Below are 20,262 nucleotides of genomic sequence, written 5' to 3'. Positions count from 1 at the left end.
GCGATGCAGCACGCGGAGAGTGCGTTCTCCTGTTTCTGGTTGAACTCTGTAAACAGGTCCGTCTCCCATCTTTTCAACCACTCGATGAACCTTTTTCTCCCAATAAGCTCTGAGTTTGCCCGGACCGCCCCTCTCTGACAGATTCCTGATAAGCACACGATCTCCGGGCTGCAGTGTAATACCTTTAACATGCTGATCATAATACTTCTTTCCTTTAGCTGAACGCTTCCCACTGTTTTCTGAAGCAATTTTGTATGCTTCCTGCATGCGTGAGGCCCATTTCTGTGCATACTCTTGCCTGGACCGTGGCTCCTCTTCAGGTTTCAAGTCAAAGAGCAGATCTACAGGTAAACGTGGAGCTCTACCATAAAGAAGAAAAAATGGTGAATAACCCGTTCCCTCATGTCTTGTACAGTTGTATGCGTGGACAATGTGAGGTAGGTGATCCTTCCACTCTGTTTTTTTCTCCTCCTGCAGAGTGCGGAGCATCTGTAGAAGTGTCCTGTTCAGGCACTCGACAGGATTCCCCTGCGGATGGTAGGGAGTCGTTCGGGAGTGTGCTATGCCTGCGAGCTGCTGGAGTCTCTGAAAGAGACTGTTTTCAAACTCCCGGCCCTGATCATGATGTAGCTTTTCAGGGTACCCGAAGCGAGGGATAAAGTCATAGAAGATTTTCTCAGCTGCTGTTCTGCCAGATTTGTTTTTTGTGGCATAAGCTTGACCAAACCGAGTAAAGTGATCTACCAGGACTAAAATGTACTCATAACCACCTTTACTCTGTTCAAGATGTAGATAATCAATTGAGATGAGCTCAAATGGGGCACTGGTTGTTATAGAACCCATAGGTGCTCTCTCTGGGATGTTTGGCTTTTTTTGTTTAATACACTGACACTGGCGAATAACATAATCTTCTATGTCCCGTTGCATAAAAGGCCAATAAAACCTTTCTCGTGCTAAATGTATGACTTTGTCAGCGCCCACATGGCCCATGTCATCATGCAGGTGTTTTAACACGGTCGCCTTCAGTTTACTGGGAAGAACCAACTGTTTCCTCTGTCCTGTCTGTCTGTACAAAATCCCTTTGTCAAGTCTGAGTCTGTTCCATTCGTGTACCAGTCTGCGTGTTTCTCGTCCCATTTGTCTCTTTTCTTTGTCCTGAGGACTCCATCCAGTTTTCTTTAAGTTTATCACCTCACAGATAGGAGCATCTTCTTTCTGTGCAGCTCTGACACTTTCTGGGGTGATAACTGGGGTGCCTCCAGTTTGTGTGTCACCTACATCAGACTGTAGCTGTAATGCAGCCACCCATGGCACATCACTGTCTTTTACCGCTTTGTCCCCCTGCCAGATGGCAGAGACTACATCAGGGGACACTGTCTCTGTGTACTCTTTTAGGTGATCAACAAGATGCACTGGGTGTCGTGACAGGGTGTCAGCATCAGCGTTTGACTTTCCTGGCCGATATTTGATGGTGAAATGAAAGTCGGCTAACTCACCCACCCACCGATGCCCGACTGCGTTCAACCTGGCTGAGCTCAAAACATATGTAAGGGGGTTATTGTCTGTGTATACTGTGAAAGTGGGGGCGTAATAGAGGTAATCTCTAAATTTATCACAGATTGCCCACTTTAACGCCAGGAACTCAAGCTTGCTAGAATGGAGATGGTAGTTTTTCTCTGCAGGCGTGAGTGTCCTGGAGCCATAAGCAATAACCCGGAGCTTGTTTCCCTGCTGTTGATAGAGCACAGCACCCAGACCTTCGTTCGAGGCATCTGTGTGGAGTACAAAAGGTAAGTCATAGTCTGGATAAGCCAAAATGGGTGGACTGGTTAACATATCCACCAGGCGTGACACTACAACACTGTGATCTGGTGTCCAATACACAGGTGTTTTGGATGAGAGCTGACCACTCTTAACATTTTTTGACTTAACTTTGGTGGCTCTCTGACTAGGCTCACTAGGACTCTCTATTAGCTGAAACAGGGGTCTTGCTATCCTAGAAAAGTCCTGTATGAATGTTCTATAATAGCCTAAAAAACCTAAGAGAGCTCTGACCTCTCCCACATTCTTTGGCTCTTTCTCTTTCAAATGCTGAACTGCCTCAATGTCTTTAGGGTCAATCTGTACACCTTCACGAGTCACTAGGCGTCCTAAATACCTAACCTGGCTTTTAAACAGTTCACATTTTTTTGGACGTAGTTTGATACCATGCTCTCGCAGGCGACAGAGCACCTGTCTCAGATCTTCAACATGGTCATGAAAAGTCTTGGAAAAACAGAGAACGTCATCCAAATATGGAGAACAGCACTCGTCCCTTAACCCGTCAAGAACTCCCTCCATACATCTTTGAAAGGCCGCGGGGGCGTTTGTTAGACCAAATGGAAGGCGGGTCCACTCATAAAGCCCCCAGGGTGTGCTAAAGGCAGTCAGGTGTCTGGAGCTCTCCTCGACAAAGCCTTGATGGTACGCACTACCCTGGTCGAGTATGGAGAACCATGAGTACCCCCCCAGACTGTCTAACAGGTCTTGGATGCGTGGAAGAGGGTGGCGGTCGGGGATGGTTTTCCGATTCAAGCCTCTGAAATCAATACACAGACGTAAACTCTTGTCCTTCTTCCTAACACAGACGACTGGAGATGAGTAGGAAGAAGCAGACTTTCTGATCCAGCCCTGGTCGAGCAGATTTTGGACATAGTCCTTTACCTCTTTGTACAAGGGCTTAGGAACGGAGTTGTAGGACGTTTGCACTGGCGTGTCATCCTTCAGGTGGATTTTCAGTTGCAGGTTTGGGATGCACCCAATGTCACAATCATCTTTGGCGAAGACATCTGACTCCTCATACAACATGTCTCTGACAATGTTTTGTTCATGTCTCTCCAGGTGCGACACATCAACAGGTGGGTGCCATCTCTGTCTTGTTGTGTCCTCTGTCTCATTTTTCTCACTTGTTCCTCTTTGTTTGTCTGTGCTAACCTGAGCTGAGGATGTATTAATTGTGCTAGGGGACATGGGCTCTAACCCACCTGGAAAACAGTTAACTGGTTTAATTTCAGTAGCCTCCTCTAATGTTCCTAAAACTGTTCTCTTAGGGAGGTAGATGTCGTGCTTAGTGGGGTTTTGAACAGGTATCTTAACAATTTTTGAGGACCCACTTGGAACGTCAACTAAGGCCTGAAACAAATCCAACCCCTCAGGACAGTTACTCACAAAGTTGGGTTGAAAGAGCGTAACCCCACCCCTGGCCATTCTCTGACTCTGCATCTCACCTCACAAATCTGCCCTGCGGGAATAGTGAGACCCATCTTCCCTGTTCTCACACTGCACTCCACAGCTGTCTCACCTGGGGTCAACATCTGGCAAACAGAAACAAGGGCTTCTACAGCACTGTCATTTATGCTTAGTGTTTCTTTTAATAAAGCAGAAATATCAACCTCACTTCTCTGTTCTTTGATTATCTCAACTAAAACATTGCTGCCTAAGAGAGGACAGTTGAGACAGTTCTGGCTGATTAGCATTGGCACTTGAATGGTGACATGTCCACAGTGTTTGTTACCGATTTGGAGTTCAACCTCTGCCCATCCATCAAAGGGAACATCTGTGCCATTTGCTGCAGAAATCACCAGCGGCTCATCGAGAGGGAGGGATTCAAGTGGCTGGATTTGGACATGGGGGAGTGCTTCTTCCATCCAGCCTTTCCCCACCATCGTCACTTGAGCCCCTGAGTCGAGCAACATCTGAAGAGGGACACCATTAATAGCACATGAGACCATACATCGCTTTCCTATGAGCTGTGCTAAGCGTTTCTTTGTTGGTGGTTGACATTGTGTTTTTATTGTTACAGGACTGGCTGTTTTAGAGTGGCTGGGTTGGGCTGATTCCTTAGCTGTCACGGTCACTGGCTGCCCCTCTCCAGTGACCTCATCCCGTTTCCCGATGTCCTCCTTTGAAGACAGCCGACCGCCCGATGTCCAGCTTGGCCACATACGAAGCAGTGAGGGCAACTCATCTTGCCCTGCTGAACACAGTTGCTGCATCTGCCACGGGCTTCAGGTGTTGGTGGCAGTGGCTGGGCTGTGGCTGAGTGTGTGTTCACAGGGGTGGTAGTGTCAGCAGGCCTCACCACTTGAGCCAGTTGTTTGGTCAGGGAGGACACCTGTGCAGTCAGTTCTTTAATAGCGGCACGGTTAGCCTGTAACTCAGTGTCAACTCTAGTCTGCTTAGTTGAGTCACTACAGTCAAGCTGAGCTGGGCTCACAGTCACTGGTCGGTTTTTAGCTACTGTGCCAAGGCGTCTGAGTCTCTCTGTCTCCTCACTGGTGGACTTGGTGATTTGGTCCAAAAGAAAGTCATCACTAACCTGCAAGTCTGTGAGAAGAGGTTTGAGATCATAACGAACATGGTTATTTTTTTCATTCAGACCTTGATACAGAGTGTGGAGAAAGGTACCTGAACAAGCTTTCTGTCATAGCTAAACTCTGTACCAGGCTGTTGTGACTCAAACAAAACACGCTGCTTTAAACCCATCATTCTGTACAGAAATTGCTGAGGACCCTCTTTGTCTTGTTGTTTAGCATTACTTAACTCTTGAAAAAGTTCAGTGCTGCTTTTGTCCCTGATATGTGCACGGAGAAACCGCTTTAGCTCATCAACAGTTAAATCACTTTTGTTTGTTAACATTTCTCTGAATGCACCAGGTTTTAAGATTTTCATTACAGTGCGTATTACCTCAGACTCGGTGAACCCTTCCTGTATACCATCTTCAATTTGTTTACAAAGGTTACCATAAGACATGTCTGACCCAACATCTGAGATTTGTCCACCATGTAGCTTAAATTCTCTGCGTGGGAGCAGAGCTGCAAAGTCATTCACCCTCAATACCTGGTCTCCCATGCTGGACGACAGGCCCACTCCACCACGGGGAGAACCACCAACCCCCGCGACGAAAGCCCCGGTGACAGCGGAAGTGCCACAGTTCCTCGCCGGCAGTCCACCACCTCCTCCTGAAGATGCTGGACGTGTATGAATGTCTCTGTTGTGTGAGGGGCTGGTAGTGTGTGTGTCTTTGTCCAGTGGTGGAGGTAAAAGGGGATGAATGTCTGTGTTCATCTGTAATGGCTGTGTGGGAATGTTGTGGCTGTGTGTGGTTGTTGTGGATTGTGTGACTGTGTCGTGATACTCAGAATGAGGTGAAGTGGATAGCTGCTCCTCGTGGGGTGATGGATCCTCCCCTGGCTGTCCTGTCTCCTGCGCAGTCCGGCTAGCTTCACTTTCACCCAGGTCTGTGGCCAGCAGGTCACTCAGCAAGTCATTTAGGATAAGGAGTTGAGCCATGCCCTCATCTTCCATAGCACTTAATTTCTCACTCCTGAGGTAGTCCACAATCAGGTCATACAGTTCTGGTTCGCTCAAGTCTTTAATGTGGTGAGTTATGCTGCCATCGTCTATTGAACTCACGATTGCACGAAGCTGTTCTGCATTCAAATATGAAAGACTCTTCTGGATCTTGAAGATCAGCATCCGCCGTGGGGTGACAGTGGCCATTGTGGCGTTACTCTGGTGACTTCCGCTCTCTGGATGACGCTCTGGACTGCAGCAGCCTTCCCTGAAGCTTTGGGCACCGTTTCACGTCGTCGCGACACTCACTTCACTGGCAGGAATGCTAACTCATCCCGGACGAGCCCCCAAATGTTACCGGCGCCAGAGCTAGGGGTCTCTGGACCGGCAGCATGAGCCACTCAGGCGGCGGGCACTGTGCGGCTGAGTTACGGTGCTAACAGTTTATCTGTGGATCCAAACACAGGACACGAGAGCTGTTAGCTCATGCTACTGCTGCTCAGCAGGTTTATACATACACAACACTGTAAATACCGTACAAATTACTCTCAGAAAAATATTAATAAACAATAACTCTAGCAGGCAACGTTTATGGTCGGAACTGCTCACACACACACATATACACTCATTCAGGTTTACCCGACCTTTTGCGGACATGAACGCCCGATAGTAAACAACGACGATAAAGTACATATTTCAACATCCTACTATGCTTAGCTTCCCTTCACGGCTTCGCCTTATGTTGTTACATAGTTTAACTGAACAAAACTGTACAATTAATACATTTTACATACCTGTGGATCCAAACACAGGACACGAGAGCTGTTAGCTCATGCTACTGCTGCTCAGCAGGTTTATTCTCTGCACATGCGCAGAGCAAAGCAGAGCAGAAACTATTTGCTGGACCCACTGGTGTTAAAGCACCATCTACTGGCGCAAAGTGGTAATGCTTTCTGCAAAACTGAGTTTATAAAGTTTCAAATAAAGGTTCAAATATTAAAATGAAAAAGAGGGGGTGTCTGTTAAAGTAATAAACTATATGTGGCTATTCAGACCCACTACATGTTCGCCCACAAAATCCACCAACTCCTCCTGCTAAATCATGGAACAGAAATCCTGACAGTCAATCCATTATTCGTCATATTGCTTCAAAATTAATGAGTCAAACTGAAGTTATTTTAAATATAAATAAAATAAAATACAATTTTGATGAATTTATTGGCAAAAATACTCTATAATCACTACACAATAGATACTTATAGCATATATAAAGCATTCTTCCTACATTGATAGCCTACTAATTTATAAAAACAGTTCCAAATGTTTAACTCTGGATTAATGAGCTCATCCATAATAAAACATCTAAGAACTCACTCACTGACCATTAGTTCATGTTAAAGTGCAGCATCAACGTTGATCTAAACGGTTTTTTCAACGTTTACTGACACTTTACAAATTATTTTACGAACCACTGACATCTCCTAAGTAACCGGTATGTAAATCCATTATTTATGAAAATGTGAAAAATACATTATTTTATTAATCCAGAGGCATGTAGTTACTGTGTTTATAAATGACTGTCTAATGCTTCATAAATGAGTTAGGTGTGATTGGCTAATACTTCATAATGTGTAGTTTATTAAATAGAATTCAGAATATTTTTCCAAATAGCTTCTTCTGCATCACGCCGTCGGCCTGTTGCTTCCATCTCGTGTTAACAACATGGAGACACTGAGCTGCTGAGCATCAGTCAGTCTCAACCATGAAGGGAGAACAGTTTGTTCCTTTACACATATCAATCAAGTGCAAGATTCTTAATGTTTATGCTTTTTGTGTCATAATTGTCTTAATCTTTATTGATTCTTTATTTGTAGATGTCAGAACAGATGAACTGTAATTTATTTTTGTTCCTGAATTTAACAATGTTTTTTTTGTTTGTTTTTTGTTGCTCTTGTTGTGCACTTCTAAAGTGTCTGGATCACAACAGAAACATTAAAACCAGCTGCAGCTGCTTTTTATTTGGACTCATGTATTCATCATTTCCTACGGTGGCCCTGAAGATCAATAGAAAAGATACAGTATATATATAAGAACACAGTGATGTATGTTGAGGAAATTTACCCCATTGACATTTTATGGCTGACAACACTATGGAAGTTTTTATACTATTACTGTCACTATACTTTATCAACTAGCTGTATTTTTTCTTTATGGCCTACTTACACTACTTACAAACTAAAGAACAAGAAATACAATTTAAAAAAAAATCCAAATAACAATTGACAGTTTTATTCAGTTCATGTTTTTTAATAAAAAAATACAAATATAGATATAAATGGTGCAAAATAGAAGAAGCAAGTTGCTTCACTTTGGACACATCATATTAATCTCAGTCTCTCCAGATCCACATATCTCACACAGGTACAGAGTCCAGCTCCATACGGAGAAGATTCACTCCTCTGTCATTGATCTTCCATACAACAAGAACAGTTTTTCATACTTAGTGGCAGTAGATTTGTTCAGTGGTTGAGGTTCCCAGCAATTGAAAATGCTTTGTCAGTCAAGTGTTAGAGTTTATTTCCTGATGGCACAGAATGAGGTAGATTATTGATCCCAGACTGAAAGCACTATGGAGGCTTCCTTCAGTTGCAGCAACACATCTCTGGACCGCACACAGAAAATTCCCGGACGTTTTATATCTGCTTCTTAATATAAAAAAAGGCACAGGCAATGTCCAGCCATGTCAGTCAATGGTCTGATTACAAATTGATGACACTGTCCAAATACATCTGACCATATGTTCTTAAAAGTTTAGAATTAAATACTGTATATGGTAATGTTGGACATACTGTATGCACCATTTCTGCTTCACATCAGCTTCAGCTTTGTTGCCAGACACTCGTCCTCCTTACAGAGAGCTTTGATCAGAGCTGCACTTTCTTCTTTGTCGAGCACCATTCTCAGCAGCTTTGCAGCTTTGTCTTCCTTGTCGCTCTCTTTCTGAAGAGAGTCGTATTCTCTCTGAGCCAACACCTTCAACTGGAGGAGTTCGTCCAGCAGTGATTTTAGAACAGGATCACTCACTCTTTTTATGAACTCTGTCCTAATAGATCTCAGCTTCTGATCTGATTGGTCGCTCTGAGTTCCTGCTGGGGCACTCTGAGTCCACGGTTGGACACTCTGAGTCCCTGCTGGGACACTCTGAGTCCACGTTTGGACACTCTGAGTCCCTGCTGGGGCACTCTGAGTCCACGGTTGGACACTCTGAGTCCCTGCTGGGGCACTCTGAGTCCACGGTTGGACACTCTGAGTCCACGGTTGGACACTCTGAGTCTCTGCTGGGGCACTCTGAGTCCACGGTTGGACACTCTGAGTCCCTGCTGGGAGACTCGGAGTCCATGGTTGGATATGAGGAGGCCATGCCAGGACAGATGGAGTCCACGGTTGGACACTCTGAGTGGCAGCTGGGAGGCTTGGAGTCCCTGTTGGGCAAGTTGGATTCCATGCCGGAGGAAGACCTGTAAATTGATCAAAAAAGTAGGTGTTGACACATTTGTCTGAGGGTGAGTGTGTAGAATAGAATAAAATCATATATTGTCACGGTCAACATTGTCACCAACATTCACTGTGAAGATCAGTTTTTAGCAGCTCCACATGGCAGCACTATATAGAAATGTACATTTATAGTGCAAAGTAGTGCAAAACTACTTTGTGTGTACAAACACATATACACATATACTCTGGTTTCCACATCTGTCAGATCAGCGACACTGACCAACAGTCATTAGTGATCAATTACCTCACCAATGGGTTGTTGTACACCCTTTATAGTATAATGATATAGTGGACAGGTAGACATGAGGACTGTACCAGTCAGGTCGACTTCGTGACTCCAGACGTCTGAATCCGTTTCATCTAGAACCGTGATAGTCGCTTGTTCTGTGCCTGTCGGCAGGCGGATCTCAAACAACGGGTAGTAATTTGATCCAGCATCCCGGTAAAACTTTGCTCTCTGAAAAGCAGCAGCAGTAAATGGTAAATGGACTTGCACTTATATAGGCCTTTTCTAGTCTCTCAGGCCACTCATAGCGTTTTACACTGTAGGTCACATTCACCCTTTCACACACACATTCATGCAGTGCTAGGCACAGCGTGAGAATCTAACCATTCACACACATTCATACACCCAATGGACACATTGGGGACAAGTGTGGGTTCAGTGTCTTGCCCAAGGACACTTCGACAACCACCGACCTTCCAGTTAGTGGACAACCCACTCTACCCCTTGAGCCACAGCTGCCCGTAGTCAGTGTTTCAACAGTATCCAGAGTAAACTAAAATAAGCTTTCCTATCATCCTATCAGCACATTGCATTGCAACATTTCATTTAAAAAATAACTATAACTTCAGAAATACTTACCTTAGGCTGTATTTGAAGGGCCTCTGGACAGCGGACAGAGTAATATCTGTCTTCGATGAGTTCACACTGGGAGGGCACTGATATGTACGTACAATTCTGTTGTTTTATGGTCACCTTGAGAGAATAAAAAACATTGTCAACATGGTTTATCTTCAATATCACAGACTTTCTCTTTCATACATAATTCTTCCAGCATCCTCAGGTTAGTTGGCTGTGTGAGGGTCCGGGATATACTGAGCTGTAATGTCGTGTCCATCTTAAGCTGGGGACAGACTACACAATTCTTTCCCTCAATTATACCAACGATTCACAGTCGGGCCTAGTCTTCACCAGTCAGCACTAGTCTTTTCTAAATTGGCAACGACTGTGTCCTCAACTTTAGTGAGGTAACCTGGGTTTCATTGAGCTTCAGCAATAAAACCACAAAAAACACTGTAGAAAATACCATTTCATCAGGTGACTGGCTGCTCTTTGGAGAGCTGCAACACTGCATGAGTCTTTACCTCTTCCAGGGGGGTGTTGCTTGGCAGGAGAAGCATGTTGAGGTTCTGTGTTTTTGCCTTTGGTGGACTGAGGAACAGCAAGATTTGGCTGTTAATTGCGTTCATATTTTTCAAAAAACGTTTTAAAACCTCCACAAGCCGGACTACGCCACACTGGGAGAGATTAGAGACTTCAACGATGACGTGACTGCTGGTGATCTTCAGCGGCATAAGGATGTTCTGTCCAACATCAGTAAAGTGAACGACAGTCAGCAGGTTTTCAGAGAGCAGAGCTGTGAAAATACACACACATTCAACATCTGAGCATGATGACTTTCTATAGCTAGTAGAAGTTCTGCACATCTGTAAGGAAATCAAAATCTAAATTTTGCAGCGATAAAACCTCAATATTTGATCTACGACAGTGCATATGATCACTCTTGTGGACCTTCAAGCTCCAGCAGGATCATTAGCCCCCAATCCCACAACGAGATACCAAAGGGACCAAGAGGCACTGAGGAAATCAAATTCTCCTAAAGCCCAACAGCTTCTCCTGTTTGACAGTTAAAATCTGTCCAGACTGTGGCCTTTGAGTTCAAACATCTACATCACTATCAACAAGTGGCAGGGTGTGAGACTGCAGCCTATAGGGGGAACTAACAGGACCATGGAGATTTATCACTGCTTAGACAAACCACAATCATGTCTCACCTTCCTCTGTTTCATGGTGTGGGATGTGGAGCTGGCAGATGGCATCCTGTGGACACTGGATTTCAAACAGTGGCCCCGCAGGTATCATTCTATATGATCCGAGCAGAGAATTGTTCCACTGGACAGGTCTGTAGAGGAGCTCCGCCTCCTTCGCCATGACAAACACAAGTTCGGTCGATGTACACCGGAACCCACCTGGACCAGGACACCTGTAGCTGTAGAGCATAGGGGACTGAATTACCACCACAAACCTGTTACACTCTTACATCGGAGAATACAGAGGGCAGAAGTACTGTCCAGTCCAGTCATAGACTGTAACCCGGCAGAGGGATGTCTGCAACTTTGTTTTTCTCTATTCTTCAATAGATCAAGGTGTTTTCAACCATCCTGTATGACCACAGAGTTGTGACAGACATATAATCAGGGAGCAGGACAACAATATACCAACAGTCTCTATAATTTTATTATAAGATTACCTGTATGAGATTTGTGTAGATTCATTTCGCAGCACAGGCATAAACGATGATGAAGTCTGTGATTGGAAAGAACATGTATTCAGTGATGAAAGGTCAGAGATGATGCCACACATAACATAAAGGTGATGGCAAAAACTACCCTTTGTTTTAAAAAAAATCTCAATTCCCATTTATTCCCATGAAATATTGGTACACTGGTTCATCTCTCACCTTCATCAGCTTTGAGTTGTCCTCAGACAACTCTGGGTTTGTCTCCACTGTGTTTGTCTCCTGTTTGTCATCGGCGCCACCTGATGGGAGGACAAGACACAACAGGTGTCAGAAATCAGTGTTTACTCGTCCTCAGGTCTGAGTCAACCTGAGCAGCTGGTACAAATATCTGCTACTGTGTCAACTCAGACTGTAATGTACAGGAAAATGGTATCTGTCTTTATTCAGTGAAACTCACCAGCTGCAGCTTCATTCAGTGATGATGATGAACCCTCTGAGCCCTCCTCACCTTCCACAGCAGGAGGCTGCAAACTCACTGAGAATGTTTTTGAAGCATGAAAGTCATTGGGTTAAAATTCATATTTTGTTTTAATTTATAAAGTTTCATTGTAAACATGAGTAAATATCAGACCAATCTACCAACAATCTGTCTTTGTGAAACAATAAAGTAAAATGTAATAAAATATATTGTACTTTTTGATTCATTCAGCGATCACACCCTCAACAATATTTTAAAATTGTGTCAGTACTGTCTAGTCTGAGTTAGGAATTAACAACAAGCATTTGAGCTTTAACCAGCACAAGTTCTTCATCATTAAACACGAGTTACATGGTTCAATCTTTAGTGGCATCATAAGAAGGGCAACATTTCAGTATTTGAAAACATCTTGACAGTCTATCTTCTTCAAAATCCATTTGACCATGTGGTAACCCTGTGCTGGCAGCTCAAGCATAAATTCCGCCCTTCAAATGCAGAACCTGCCTAGACTTTAAGGATCCAGATATCCTCATGCCAAACACGGCCGAAGGTTCTTTAATAAACTATAAAGATGTTTTCAGGAGGTCACACTAAATCTGATGTGTAAATACTTTGGTGAGGAAATGAGCACATGCTCAGACAGATTGTATTGAAAGCAGATTGTTGAACAGATGTGTCCGTACTCACAGGTTTTGTCTCTGGAAGCTTTAATCACTTTCTGTGCCCCAACCCTGAAGAGATGAACACAAAAGTTCTAAAGTCAGTGTAAAGAACAATAAGACGTATTTCTAGATGACGGATGGAGAGAGTAAAATGAAAGACAAGAAAGGAGATAGACTTCCAGAGGCTGAGTTCTTGTTGTCTGAATATACCTGAGAGTGTCCAGTCTCCAGTCTGGATCCTCCAGTCCACGGGACAACAGCTTCACTCCTGAGTCTCCTATATGATTGTAGCTCAGGTCCAGCTCTCGCAGGTGGGAGGGGTTGGAGCTCAGAGCTGAGGCCAGAGAAGCACAGCATTCCTCTGTGACTTGACAGCCTGACAGACTGAACACACACATAAACACCACCTCACTGACAGTGTAAATGCTTGTCATCCTTGTTGACTTGATTAAGTGAATGCTACATCACAGTAGTGACGTATTTAAACATTTCATGTCAAAAATCACCTCTTAGTTCAACATTATTACCTCACTAAACAATGAAATGAAATGAAAAGCCTTAATATTTAACTTGACTGTTAAAAAAGAGATGAATTCTGACCTGAGACCTTCCAGTCTGCAGTGTGGACTCCCCAGTCCTATAGACAATAGTTTCACTCCTGAGTCCTGCAGGTTGTTGTTGCTCAGGTCCAGCTCTCTCAGGAAAGAGAACTGGGAGCTGAAGAGTGAGGCCAGAGCTTCACAGCTTCTCTCTGAGAGTTTACAGCCACTCAGTCTGAAGAGGAATTAAAAAAGAAAAATATTCAAATACTCAACATTTTACAAATAGGCTATTTCAAATTGTCAGTGTTTTAAACAAGAATACAGCTGCAAACAGATATTTTCCATGTAAAGATACAATGAATAAGTTGCCTCCATCCCCAGGTCGCCATTGTAATTACCAATTTGTTCTTAATGAGTTACCTGGTTAAAAAAATATTTTAAAAACTCCTCTGATCAGCCACACCTCCTTAATGTATCTTCTCTGGTTCTTTGTTTTGGTATGCACTGTGTAGATTAGAGCATGTGAGTCTATGTTCAATCAGCCCCTAACCTCTTTATTTATTTGTACTTCATTGATTCAGTCTGCTGTGAACAGTACCAGTGGATCAGTCCAAGTATTAATTTATTTCCCAGTCCACCTGTGGAGCAAGTATTGGTCAGGCTTTAACGAAAGCTGGACTGAGCAGGTCATTTCCTCTCCTCCATGTGTAAAGCCAGAAAAACACTTGCTACATGTGGATGTGCATGGTTATTATGCAGATTATGTAAACTATTTTGCTGTTTCCTTATCTTGTGAATCTGCTTGGCAAAAGTAGCTATCACTAGTTGGTGTAATGCCAGCTTTGCCATGTAAAATCTTTCTCTACTGATTGTGGCTGAGAACAACAAGAAAGGGGGGATTTGGCAACAGCCACTGATGTACCGTATTTGTTGAGTAGTAGATTTCTCACAGGGCCAGCAGCCCTGTGAGAAATCTAGTGGCAGTGAATATGTTATGCAAATTATTGGTCAATGTCATAAATCCAAAACAGCTAAAGACTGACCTGAGACCTTCCAGTCCACAGTGTGGACTCTCCAGTCCACCAGACAGCAGCTGCACTCCTGAGTCCTGCAGGTTGTTGTTACTCAGGTCCAGGTGTCTCAGACTAGAGGACTGGGAGCTGAGGACTGAGGCCAGAGCTTCACAGCTTCTCTGTGAGAGGTTACAGCTGCTCAGTCTGAAGAGGAATTAGCAGGAAAAAAAACAGATATAAAAATGGGTGGACCAAAAGAGAAAAATCAGTGATCATATATATGGATCTGTAAGCACTTACAGAGCGTTACTGGAGGCTTTGACCACTGGCAGCAGCCTCAGAAGAGCCTCCTCTGAAGGAGAGTATTTCTTCAGGTCAAACACGTCCAGATCTACTTCTGATGACAGTAAGATGAAGACCAGAGCCGACCATTGAGCAGGAGACAGTTTATCTGTGGAGAGGCGTCCTGATCTCAAGGACTGGTGGATCTCCTCCACCAGAGAACAATCATTCATTTCATTCAGACAGTGGAACAGGTTGATGCTTTTCTCTGCAGAGGGAGTCTCTTCAATCTTCTTTTTGATGTACTGGACTGTTTTGTGGCTGGTGTCTGAGTTGCTGCCCATCTTTGTGATCAGACCTTGTAGGAGAGACTGATTGGTCTCCAGTGAAAGACCCAGCAGAAAGCGAAGGAACAAGTCCAGGTGTCCATTTGTACTCTGTAAGGCCATGTCTACAGCTCTGTGGTAGAAAGGTGTTGGAGTCCTTCTGGTCAATTTAGTCCAAATGGATTTTGACTGTTTTTCTGACAGCAGGTTGACTCCAGAGCTGGAGAAGGTCAGATGGACATGAAGAGCAGCCAGAAACTCCTGAACACTCAGATGGACGAAGCAGAACACCTTGTCCTGGTACTGGCCTCTCTCCTCTCTAAAAATCTGTGTAAACACTCCTGAGTACACTGAGGCTGCTGTGATATCGATTCCACACTCTGTCAGGTCTGATTCATAGAAGATCAAGTTTCCTTTCTGCAGCTGCTCAAAAGCCAGTTTTCCCAGAGACTTGATCATCTTCCTGTCCTCTGTACTCCAGTGTGGATCTGTCTCAGCTCCTCCATCATACTTGACCTTCTTCACTTTGGCCTGAACCACCAGGAAGTGGATGTACATCTCAGTCAGGGTCTTGGGCAGCTCTCCTCCCTCTCTGGTCTTCAACAGCTTCTCCAGAACTGTAGCAGTGATCCAGCAGAAGACTGGGATGTAGCACATGATGTGGAGGCTTTGTGAGGTCTTGATGTGGGAGATGATCCTTCTGGCCTGCTGCTCATCTCTGAACCTCTTCCTGAAGTACTCCTCCTTCTGTGGGTCAGTGAACCCTCTGACCTCTGTCACCATGTCAAAACACTCAGGAGGGATCTGATTGGCCGCTGCAGGTCGTGTGGTTATCCAGAGGCGAGCAGAAGGAAGCAGTGTCCCTCTGATGAGGTTGGTCAGCAGCAAGTCCACTGAGGTGGACTCTGTCACATCACGCAGGATCTCAAAGTTGTGGAAGTCCAGAGGAAGTCGACATTCGTCCAGGCCGTCAAAGATGAAGATGACCTCAAACTGATCAAATGCCCAGATTCCTGCTTCTTTGGTTTCAGAGAAGAAGTGATGAACAAGTTCCACCAAGCTGAACTTTTTGTCTTTCAGCACATTCAGCTCTCTGAAAGTAAAGGGAAATGTGAAGTGTATGTCCTGGTTGGCTTTGCCTTCAGCCCAGTCCAGAGTGAACTTCTGAGTTAAGACTGTTTTCCCAATGCCAGAAATTCCCTTTGTCATCACTCTTCTGATTGGCCGGTCTCTTCCAGGTGGGGCTTTAAAGATGTCTTCTGGTCTGATGGTTGTTTCTGGTCTGTCTGGTCTCCTGGACGCTGTTTCAATCTGTCTGACCTCATGTTCATCATTGACCTCTCCAACCCATCCCACTGGGATGTAGAGCTCAGTGTAGATCTGGTTCAGAAGGGTTTGGTGTCCTGCTGTAGTGATCCCCTCAAACACACACTGAAACTTCTCCCTCAGGTCAGATTTGAGTTTAAGTTGGCAGCCAGTGAGCATCTCTGAATGAATAAGGAGAGAATTAGTAGAATTCATTATACATGGTTAAGATGGATATTGAGTAATGTCTAGGCCTGTCACAAGTATGACATAATTGCCTAATCGCAATTATTTGAGCTGGCCACAAACATTTTGCATAATCATTCAAATCATTTTCATTAATCTGATCATAAACAGCTTTCCATCACTATTTCCTCTTCGTTTGTGGTTTTAATGGTACTTGATTAACAACATCATCACGTTGCACCCCTTCTTCTGCTGTGGTTTAATCATCAACCAAAATCTAATGACGCATGGGAGTTGTTGCTATTTTTCAATTTCTCTGTTCATGATGGGGCATGCAGACATTGATCACAAGTGAAACTCTTCATTTTCAATCTACACATTTTAACAATGAAAAATAAGCAAAAGAAATTAAGGGGCAGGAACTGAGACCCATCTATTACAACTAAAGAATCTTTTTATATGAATGGGTAACTTTAAATAAGTCATCCTTCCTTTGATTAATAACTCCTTAATATCTTTGTCACGTCTAATTTTAAAGCTTTAAGTGACTTACCTTTGGGCTTTGAGAATGTGGCATCAAGATTTGCTACCAGATCGGATCGATCAATCTTCTCCAAAACCGTTCTTGTGACTTTGATAGTATTTATACTGTAGGTCTGGACCATTAGCTCCACTGTGTCCAACCTGTCCGCATTCTCCAGTCGAGACCTTCGGATGCGTGGGAGGTTTTCAAACGTGTCTATATGCTGCAGGAACCACTTGAATCTTTGAAAGTCTTCATTTCTCAAATCCTCCAAAGTCGTTAAGAGGACCTCTCCAACTGTCCCCATCTTGTCCCTGCCAAAATTCAAAATGTATCAATAAAGAAAACGTATTGTGAAAACAAACAAAACATTATACCATTATAACCAATGAACACTGTTGAGGCAGAGCAGTTTCAAACTTCCAGGAAATAGAAGGTACCTTTACATTATACTGTAATTGAAGGCCATTTCTTTTTAGTTCAGTTTAGAGTTTCTGATCCTGATAATTACTGTGACTGAACCCAGGATTAAAATCTACACATATGAACTGCTGTTAGAACTAAAGTACTACAGAGCCTTGTGTGTCACAAAACAGATAAATTAGATACCTATTAATTTTAAGGCAGTACAAAAATAATGTCAATTTCCGCAGCACTTATGATCCATAAATACAACAATTACACCACTGCTGTAATGTTTCTGTTCAACAGAAATAATAGGCTAGTTGCTCTAATTAATCCCAACATTTCTTGTTGCTTCTCTGGGCAAAATAGTCATTGAATTTGAAGAAAACACTTACAGTTCAGGAACATTTATTTAACTGATAACAGGAGTTCACGTTACGGCCTTTCTCACCTGCTGAAGTCTCTTCAGGTCGACTTAAAGACACTTTACACTTTCTTGTGTAGAGTAAACTGGAGAGAAGCTGGTCATTGCCTCTCGTCAGTCCCGGTGTCTCAAAACTTCAGAGTCCAAGTCTGAAAAACACCAGAGTGACGTCAGAGCCTCCAGTCTTATCTGTGACAAACACACAGACTCTGTCAGAAACATACCAGGTGGTGTAGCTCCACCGTGTGTCCTTTAGATGGAGCTAACCGGCCTCTAATGAGCTAACCATGAACTCAACACAGCAGTCTGGATCACAGCAGCTGTATAGGCTTTATGCGCAATTGTTTAAGTTCAGGAAGTAGTAGAGCTGTGCATAAAGCCTATTGTGTTTGTTATAAAATTAATTACATCCTCAGATCCCCTGGCAGGGCCCTTCACCCTGTTTCTCAGTGTGGGTTCTTAACAAAGATGGACCCAACCTCAGGATGGTATTTGGTTTTGAAACTTCTGCTCCTCAAACACTGTCAGAAATACTTTCAAAATGCACTTTTATTGATCCGTCTCAGTTAAGGTAAAATGTATTAAATTTGGTTAATAGTACAGATGCTTATTAGGTGGTGTAGGCTACCTGCTGTTGTGAAGACAGCTTTTGAGAAAACATTGTAGTAGCCTAACTGACAGTATGGAAAAAGTATTTGTTAGGAGTAGGCTATACCTCAACATGACAATACTCTGCCTGTATGGACATGTCTCTAGTCCTGTCCTCCCCCTAACAAATACAAGAACCACCTTAAGGCTGTTAATGTGAATCTGGTCTCTGTAGGGATGTGGATAAGAAACAATAATAATCTACTAATGGTTTATTTTATTAGTAGGCCTATCATAAACAAATGATCCCAGACCAACAAGGTCCACCAAGGACCAAACATCTGACCAAACATGTAAAATATTATCCTACATCATTAAAACAACAACAACACTTAAAATTTGCAACAGGAGAGATCAGTCCGCGGGCTGCAGGCAGGAAAAGAGAAAGTGAAATATACAAAGACAAAGGGTCCAGCGTTTCTGAGAAGTCGCGTGACAGGACCAGCCAGATGGTCAGCTCGGTCCAGATGTGGTGGTGCGCACCATCATCCAACTTCAGAATTAACTTAAAGTGTATAAACTTATCGAGTGACTTCAGCTGCTGGTGTCTCAGCTTACTTATAAACAACTTTCCCCCGTGCTCAGAGCTCCTGACAATGTTGTTTATAGTTTTCAACTTTTCGGTTTCCCACGACCATAAAACGTGTTAAAAAAAAAACATCTTAGCTACTATTCAGGTTATCCTCCATCTCCGCCTAACATCAGGCTAAACCAACCGGACATGTAATGAAAAGAAAACACGGGAATATTAAACTTGTTCGGCATTATGACCCTCGGCTGTGTTTGTCCACCAGCCAGAGCCCGGTGCTTCCTGGATCTCTGATCCGCCTCTACGCGCTCACAGCTCGGCCACTTTAACAGTGAAACGTGCGGGAAGTAACACGGAAATAACTCACCTGCTTTTTCTATTATAAGTTCTTATAATAGATCCATGGACGGTCCTTCATGTGCAGCAGCTTAGTCCATAGTGAGGTTACCTTGTTCCTTGATCCTCCTGCTCCTCATGCGCATATCATATCACACCGAGTTACACCGGAAAAACAAGTCCAGGAAACGTCCCCTCTTCTTGGGGGAGGGGGTTTCAAGCAGGGTTCAAGATGCAAAACATCAAGTAGGCTAATAAAAAAAAAAGGTCTGTAATAGCCTTAATATAATACATCCATGGTAAAGCCTACCTGAAATGACGATGACTACAAGTCCACAGTACGAGATGATAACCAGTGTTAATCAGACTGAAACCACAGTCTGATAAGCTTTACATTTCACTAATTAGTCTACACTAGTTTATTAGTAAGACTAGCCTTGTCCAACAATTAGCATCATAGTCTTCTTTATTCCGACTAAGGCTAAAAGGCTAAAATAATAAAAACATAAACTAGCATAACACAATGTACAGGTAGCCTACAACACGGACATTTAACATCTAGGCTACCTGACGAAGATGACATAAAATCATTCATAAAAAAATATATCCTCCTCGACATTACCGAACCCATACGAAAATAGACAGCACATGAATACATTTATATAGATCAAAACATGCAATGAAATGATAAAACATTTAAACTAACCCGCTCACCTCTCCCACAGCAGAGACAAAGAGGGAGAGTTTAGGCGGGATAAGACAAATAAGAAAACATGGAGTTCCCCCCAAAAGGATCGGGGACACACAAGAAAATAAAAGTTCCGCCTGAGGAGGGCAGTCTGTCACCGTCAGGTAGAAATAAATATATTTTTTTTGTGTGTAATTGTATAGTAGCCTATGCATAACCCCTAAGAGGAACGAAATCTTTTAGCAGTTAAACTAAACCACTAATTAACCTGATCAAAACGTTTTAACTGCTAAGCTAAACCATTAGCCAACCCAATCTAAGTGATTTTACCTGCTAAACGGTTAACCAACTAGTTTATCTAATGAACATTTTTTAGCATTAAATCATTAGCTCGACTCGTGTTGTGTCTTAATGGGAAACCACACCACCGTTCATTAGAGACATCCACTTTATTCTGACAATGATATTTAAAAAAAGAAAATTTTAATTATCCTTATCAGA

At 43.3% G+C, this 20,262-nt stretch overlaps 1 protein-coding gene and 1 long non-coding RNA gene across 2 annotated transcripts in view; both read right to left on the bottom strand.

Moving 5' to 3' along the window:
• Positions 1-19,215, bottom strand: part of LOC146989336 (uncharacterized) — a 28,197-nt gene extending 8,982 nt beyond the window's left edge. Inside the window, exon 1 of the long non-coding RNA XR_015035750.1 lies at positions 19,105-19,215. This is a non-coding gene — a long non-coding RNA (uncharacterized LOC146989336). The remainder of the gene's footprint in view (positions 1-19,104) is intronic.
• LOC146989337 (NACHT, LRR and PYD domains-containing protein 12-like) lies at positions 7,635-17,686 on the bottom strand. The gene is made up of 15 exons (XM_085775260.1): positions 17,588-17,686; positions 16,762-17,045; positions 14,410-16,204; positions 14,140-14,313; positions 13,155-13,328; positions 12,765-12,938; positions 12,580-12,623; positions 11,872-11,949; positions 11,634-11,713; positions 11,424-11,479; positions 10,948-11,162; positions 10,258-10,529; positions 9,755-9,868; positions 9,205-9,346; positions 7,635-8,852 (listed from the first exon to the last, which is right to left on the bottom strand). Exons 2-15 carry the CDS (start codon positions 17,036-17,038, stop codon positions 8,203-8,205), a joined length of 4,245 nt encoding a protein of 1,414 aa, XP_085631386.1. The 5' UTR covers positions 17,039-17,045; positions 17,588-17,686; the 3' UTR covers positions 7,635-8,202.
• Positions 19,216-20,262: the final 1,047 nt, after the last annotated feature.

The sequence above is a fragment of the Trachurus japonicus genome, chromosome 4 (genome assembly GCF_045865225.1).
Source record: "Trachurus japonicus isolate A0001 chromosome 4, Traja_1.0".
Taxonomy (NCBI): domain Eukaryota; kingdom Metazoa; phylum Chordata; class Actinopteri; order Carangiformes; family Carangidae; genus Trachurus; species Trachurus japonicus.
The sequence above is the reverse complement of the archived record's forward strand: the minus strand, read 5'-3'. Positions and strand labels throughout refer to the sequence as shown.